Source organism: Ostreococcus tauri (genome assembly GCF_000214015.3).
Source record: "Ostreococcus tauri WGS project CAID00000000 data, contig chromosome 06, whole genome shotgun sequence".
Classification (NCBI taxonomy): domain Eukaryota; kingdom Viridiplantae; phylum Chlorophyta; class Mamiellophyceae; order Mamiellales; family Bathycoccaceae; genus Ostreococcus; species Ostreococcus tauri.
The window spans coordinates 696677-702970 of NC_014431.2; the positions used below are offsets into that span (position 1 = coordinate 696677).

At 64.8% G+C, this 6294-nt stretch overlaps 5 protein-coding genes across 5 annotated transcripts; 3 read left to right on the forward strand and 2 right to left on the reverse strand.

Annotated features, from left to right (window-relative positions):
• Nucleotides 1-380, reverse strand: OT_ostta06g04090 (unnamed product; the record flags this gene model as incomplete). Its single annotated transcript, XM_022984104.1, has 1 exon — nucleotides 1-380. A coding segment is annotated over one exon (380 nt), but the record flags the coding sequence as incomplete, so codon positions are not given.
• Nucleotides 381-436: 56 nt separating this feature from the next.
• On the forward strand, nucleotides 437-934 carry OT_ostta06g04100 (unnamed product; the record flags this gene model as incomplete). Its single annotated transcript, XM_022984105.1, has 1 exon — nucleotides 437-934. The coding sequence occupies one exon, from the start codon at nucleotides 437-439 to the stop codon at nucleotides 932-934; it is 498 nt and encodes a 165-aa protein (XP_022839299.1).
• A 46-nt stretch (nucleotides 935-980) lies between these two features.
• On the reverse strand, nucleotides 981-2705 carry OT_ostta06g04110 (Permease, cytosine/purines, uracil,thiamine,allantoin; the record flags this gene model as incomplete). Its single annotated transcript, XM_003080025.1, has 1 exon — nucleotides 981-2705. One exon carries the CDS (start codon nucleotides 2703-2705, stop codon nucleotides 981-983), a length of 1725 nt encoding a protein of 574 aa, XP_003080073.1.
• Nucleotides 2706-3705: 1000 nt separating this feature from the next.
• Nucleotides 3706-4614, forward strand: OT_ostta06g04120 (HAD hydrolase, subfamily IA; the record flags this gene model as incomplete). The annotated part of the gene is made up of 1 exon (XM_022984106.1): nucleotides 3706-4614. One exon carries the CDS (start codon nucleotides 3706-3708, stop codon nucleotides 4612-4614), a length of 909 nt encoding a protein of 302 aa, XP_022839300.1.
• A 318-nt stretch (nucleotides 4615-4932) lies between these two features.
• On the forward strand, nucleotides 4933-6079 carry OT_ostta06g04130 (unnamed product; the record flags this gene model as incomplete). Its single annotated transcript, XM_022984107.1, has 2 exons — nucleotides 4933-5402; nucleotides 5434-6079. 2 exons carry the CDS (start codon nucleotides 4933-4935, stop codon nucleotides 6077-6079), a joined length of 1116 nt encoding a protein of 371 aa, XP_022839301.1.
• Between the last annotated feature and the right edge of the window lie 215 nt (nucleotides 6080-6294).

Consider the following 6294-nt stretch of genomic DNA (forward strand, 5'->3'; position numbering starts at 1 on the left):
ACCGACGGCGCCGCGCCGGACGCGACCGCCGCCGCGCCGCGCCGAAGCATCTCCCGCGCCGTCGCCCGCATCGCCCCATCATTCCATCCCCTCCCTCGCGCGCACGCGTAGATCCCACTCGCCGACCTCGCGCACGCCACGCGCGCGTCCCCGCACGCCGTCACAGACGTCCCGTCCGTCGCCCTGTCCGCGTCGTCGTCGAACGCCATCGCGATCGATCGCGACGCGAGGGCGAATCCAATCAACGCGCTCACGTCCTCCCTCGACCTCGCGCGCGCCGTCGTCGTCGACGACGCGGACAGGGCGAGGAGTTTGTCGCACAGCGCGCCCTCGGTCGAGGGCTCGATCGCGTCGTCGAACGCGAACGCGAGGGCGGACATGGGGATCGGCGTCAACACCAAACGAGACGACACATCGACGCTCGACGTTCGCGGCGATGGATCGGCCGCGCGGCGCGACGACGGCGCGCGCGACGACGCGGGAGACGCGAGCGCTGGTGCGACGGGCGATTGGGCTGAGCGCGCTCGCGGGCGTGGCGTTGGCGGTGATGGGGGCGAGCGCGCGGGCGACGACGCGGGTGTTGAACGCGCGCCTGCGAGAGGTGGCGAGCGGTGGGACGGAGGCCGACGGCGCGCGGGCGCTGGGCGCTGGACGGGTGCGGAGCGTGCGCGAGCACGCGCTGGGGCGGATGGGTAGACCGGAGGGGGTGATGGGCGACGTCGGGGGGGGGGGGCGAGACGAGACGACGACGTCGAAGGCGGACGCGCGGAGAGAAAACGCGGACGCGAGGGACGACGGGGACGACGCGTTCGCGAGTGAGGTGGATGCGTACGATGCGGGTGACGTGGACGACGCGGATGACGACGCGGTGGTGGTGGATGAGGCGGAGGCGTGGGGAGCGATGTTGCGCCGCGGCGGAGCGACGGAGCGATAGAGCGATTGTGGAGAAAACGTACGAGTAGACGTCACTATTTCACACTCTACGCGTCGAACGTGTACACGACGTGGCCCTCGGGAGGAGTCCGCGGGCGCGCGCGCTGGTGTTTTCGCATCGACTCGAGCGCGTAATACAAGCCTCCGCCCACGAAGAAGGACACGAACCACGCGTTGTCGTACAAGACGCGGAACAAGGCGCCGCACGTCGGATTGACGCCGACCGTGTGTAAGAATCCCGGCACGCACAGGCCGGCGCCTACGGCGAAGCTCGTGAGCGCTCGGAGGTTGAATCCGTTGGCGTACCAGTACTTTGAGTCCCGCCGCATGCTGAATAGCGCGTCTACGTCCAGCTGGCGGCGGCGGATGAAAAAGAAATCGACAATCATGATACCGGTGATCGGACCGAGCAGCGCGGCGTAGCCGATGAGCCAAACGAATATGTAACCCGACCCCGACGTGAGCTTCCAGGGCATGAAGGCTGTCCCGAGGGCGGCGGTGATGAAACCGGCTCTACGAAAACTCATTTGTTTTGGAAAGGCGTTCACCAACGCGTTCGCCGGAGCCACGACGTTCGCCGCGATGTTCGTCGAGAGCGTGGCGATGACGAGCCCGCCCATCGCTATGATTGTCGTCATCGGACCGTTATTCATACGTGACACGAGCGCTATAGGGTCTGGAATCGCGGCGCCGTAGATGACCACCGTACAGCTCGTCACGGCGAGCGCGATGAACGAAAACGTCGCCATAAAGAAGGGCAAACCAACAGCCTGGCCCACGATTTGCACTCGTTGACTCTTTGCATAGCGCGTGAAGTCGCTAATGTTTAGAGAAAGCGTACTCCAGAACCCCACCGTGGCTGTGATGACGGGAAAGATTGCTCCGTGGAAGGTGCCCGCCTTCGCGCCTCCGGCGGCGAATGCGCTCGGCGCGCTCAACATCGGCCCCAATCCACCCGCCGCGTTCATGGCCCAAGCGAAGAGCGCGAGCGAGAGTGCGATGAGCACCGGCGCCGCGTATTCCTCGAGCTTACGAATGCTCTCTATCCCGTTGTACACGACGTAGAGCTGCGCGGCGAGAAACGCTAAATAACACGCCAAACCGGGCGCGCTCATGCCCAACCACCCGATCACGCCGAACCCATCGACGCTCGCGCTCCCGAGGACGCTCCTACATATCGTCAACAGAGATTCCCCACCCATGTTGGTCTGTATCCCGAACCACCCGGTGGCGACGAACGCGCGCGCCATCGTCGCCACGTTGGCACCGCGAATCCCAAACGCGGCGCGACACAGCACGGGAAATCCCAACCCATACTTTGTCCCCGCGTACCCGTTCGCCACCATGGGCGCCAACACGATCACGTTCGCGATCGCGATCGTCGTCATCGCTTCCGCGGCCGAGAACCCGATCGCGCACACGGATGAAATCAACGTCCACGCCGGGACGCAACACACGATGCCCACCCACAACGCCGCGACATCCTTCGTCGTAAACGTCCTCTCACGCGCCGTCACCGGCGCTAAATCATCATTAATCAATCGTTCGTCGGGATCGACCGGTTCACGCGCGTCCAAGACGCGCACGTCGTCGTCACCGACGGCGAATCCATCGTTTGACGCGGTGCCACGAATCGTCTTCGACGCGCGTTCGACGCGCGCGCGCTCGCGCACCGTCCTCCGTGGACGCCCTCGCGTCGACCCCACGCGCGCGGGGTTCCACCCGTTCGCTCGCGACGCGCGCGACGCGGGCGCGGGCGACGCAGACGCCATTCGAGGGCGTCGCGCGACGCGGTCTGTCGCTCGGCGTGCACAATATTTGAAAAGTCATCCTCGCGCGCCGCATTCGTCGACGTCGACGCGTCGTGCGATGGACGACGACGCGGATGACGACGATGATGGGTTCTGGGCGCGCGCTGGGAGGTGCGTTCGCGACGGCGACGACGACGACGACGAGACGACGACGCGAATGAATGAATGAATGAATGAATGAATGCAAACGTGTGCCACTCGTTCGTACGTTCGTGCGCGCTGACGACGACGAGGAGGCGGTCGCGGTACCGTCGCGCCGCGCACGCGTTACTCTCGCGGATCACGCGCGCGCTCGGCGCGTCGGCGTCGGCGTCGGCGTCGACGACGGGGCGTCCCGGGAGCGCCATGGTCTCGGGCGTCGTGTGGGCTTTTTTTGATGCGCGTCTTCGCGCGACGTTTTCGCGGCGCGTTCGGGACGACCGCGTTCGGAGACCGCGGTCGCGCGCGCGACGGTTTCGCGCGATGTTCGGCGCGCGGTCGTGACGGTCGGGACGCGCGCGCGGAGAATGTGCGCGCGATGATGATGATGATGATGGTGATGGTCGCCACGCGTGCGGGCGACGCGCGTCGAACGACGCGCGCGCGACGGCGCCGTGACGTCCGAGCGCGTCGCCGCGAACGCGGGTGGACGACGCGCGCTCGGTGCGCGCGCGCGCGTCGGGATGGCGTCCGTCGTCGTCGTCCGCGGCGTCACGGACGTTCCTCCGAGACTGAGTGACGAGTCATGAGTCGTCGACGACCCCCCGACGCCCCCATCGAGGGGCCTGTCGTCGACGCGCGACGGGCACTCGACCCCGCGCGCGGGCGAGCGGGACCGCGGACGCGGGCGACGGGCGCGTCCGAACCTTCATCGCGATCTCGATCTCGATCTCGGACGCGCGACGGGAGCGATCGGGCGCGTGGGTGGTCGATTCATTCATTGATTGATTGCTTCATTGATTGATTCATTCGCGGTGGAACGATGGCGACGGTGCGAACGGGCGCGTCGACGACGACGACGCGCGGGTGGACGCGCGGGCGCGGTGGTGGACAGCGCGCGCGCGCGGCGACGCTGGCGCGGGCGTCGAACACGACGAACGCGCGATTCGCGTTGTTGTTCGACTGCGACGGGGTCATCGTGGAGACGGAGGAGCTCCATCGCATGGCGTATAACGGCGCGTTCGAGGCGTTTGGGTTGACGATCGGTGATGCGGCGTTGAATTGGAGCGTGGAGTATTACGATGTGTTGCAGAATACCGTGGGCGGGGGGAAGCCGAAGATGAAGTGGCACTTTAAGGAGAACGGATGGCCGAATACGCCGAACGCGCCGGCGCCGGAGAGCGACGCGGATCGAGACGCGCTCGTGGACGCGCTGCAGGATAAGAAGACGGAGATCTATAAGAAGATCGTCGAGGAGGTGGCGGTGGCGCGTCCGGGTATTTTGGAATTGATGGACGAGGCGATCGCGGACCCGTCGATCGCGGTCGGGATCTGCAGCGCCGCCACCAAGGCGGGTTTCGAAAAGGTCGTCAACTCCGTCGTGGGTCAGGAACGCCTCTCTAAGCTCGACGTCCTCATGGCTGGCGACGACGTGACGAAGAAGAAACCCGATCCTCTGATTTATAACCTCGCTCGGGACAAGGTCGGGCTCCCGGCGAGTAAGTGCCTCGTGATCGAGGACTCCATCGTCGGCTTGCGCGCCGCCGTCGGGGCGAACATGCCGTGCCTCATCACCCCGTGCGGCTCCAACCAAGACGCCGATTTCATGGGCGAGGGCGCTTCGTGCGTCGTCAGCGACGTCTCCGAGGTACGACTCGCGATGTTATTCCCCGAAAACGCCCAAGAACCGCAGTTCGACGGCGTCAAGGGCGTATCAAACGTCCGCGCGTGACGCGCGACGCGTCCCTCGAGATGGATTGCGCAAAAGATATTTTATAAGAAATTCCACCCACGCCGCCGCATCGCCCGTCGCGTCGACATGTCCCTCGCTCGAGCGCGCGCGACCGCGACGCGGCGCGTCCACGCGTGCGGTGCGCGTCGCCAACGCGTCGGCGAACGCGCACCACCGGTGCGGCGGACGCGAACGACGCATTCGCGCGCGCGGTTCGTCCACCCAGATATCGTCTTCGTTCAACGAACGCGCTCGACGACGACGTCGCGCGCGCGCCGGAGCGGTGCGATCGCCGCCAGAGGACGGGCGACGTCGGCGATGTCGATCGACGCGAGTTCGAGCGACGTCGACGACAGACCGGAGCGACCGGATACGATCGCGCCGGTGTCGGACGCGCTGTATCCGCGCGCGCTGGACGGCGTCCCGACCTTCTTTGGACGCCTGAACCCGCTCACGGCGGTGCTGTTGTTTTATACCGGGGCGATGTTGAGAGAGTCGAGGGAGGTACCGATCATCGGACTGCAGTGGATGCTGTTGGTTGTCGTGCCGACGTTCGGGGCGCTGTACGCGGCGCGGAGGTGGTGGTACGAGCATAAAGTCGTCCCGAACGCGTCGAAGGAGTCCAAGTATCGACCCATGGGGTTCAATCGCGCGTGTAGGAGCGCGTGGATAGATTTTCACATCGGATACATGTTACTCGTCCCCGCGGGGGCGTACGGGGGTGAGGGGAGTAGTTGGTGGGTGATGACGGCGCCCGCGTTGATGGCGCTTCGATGGCTTGGGCGGACGCAAGGGGAAGGTTTTTAAAATGGCGCGAAGGGTTTCTGCGATCGTCTTTGGCGTTCTCGGTACGGCGATGCTGTTAATTTCGGCGTCGACGACGATTGTTAAGGCGCTAACGGCGCTGAAAGGCGGCGGGAGCGTCGGAATCGTACTCGCGCCGTTTGCCGTCGTCACGTCGTACGTGCTCTACCTCGCTCCCGCGTGCTTGCTCCCGCAAGCGATCTCGCGGGCGTGGACGAACACGCTGGACGTGGAGACGGAGTCGGCGGAGTCCACGGCAAAATCGACTGAAAAGGATAAGACGCCTGAAGAAATAGCCAAGGAGAAGAAGAAGAAGCGCGTGAATCTCATCGTGACTTTCATCGCCTTTGGCACCATGATTGCCACCGGTAGCGACATCCCCCTGCTGATCTTGTTCGCGATTCAGCTCTTAAAGATTGATCCGGAGGAGCTCATGAACGCCGTGATCAACAAGGGTTCGCCCGAGCGCGCGGAAATGGAGCAAGCGTTCGCGGACAAGTTTGCCGCGATCCTCCCCAGAGCGACGAAAAAGGAATCGAGCGCAACCGAACGAGACGACGGAGACGATGACGACGACGACGACACAAAGACACCCCCCGATCAGACCACCGCCGAGACGAGCGAAGAGAACGCGTCCTCAGTGAAGACGCCGAGCGCGTGAAACGACGCGAGAAATGACTCGAGCTTTAATTGTACACATTCATAGAAACCCGCGAAACGCCCTACTCGACGTCATCCACCCCACCCTCTTCCACCCCTTCATCACCCACCCCCCCACTCTTCGTCTTCGCCCGTTTCGCCTTCAATTTCGCCTTCAATTTCGCCCGTTTCGCCCTATTCTTCGCCGTCTTCGTCTCCAACGCGTCCCGCGCCGCG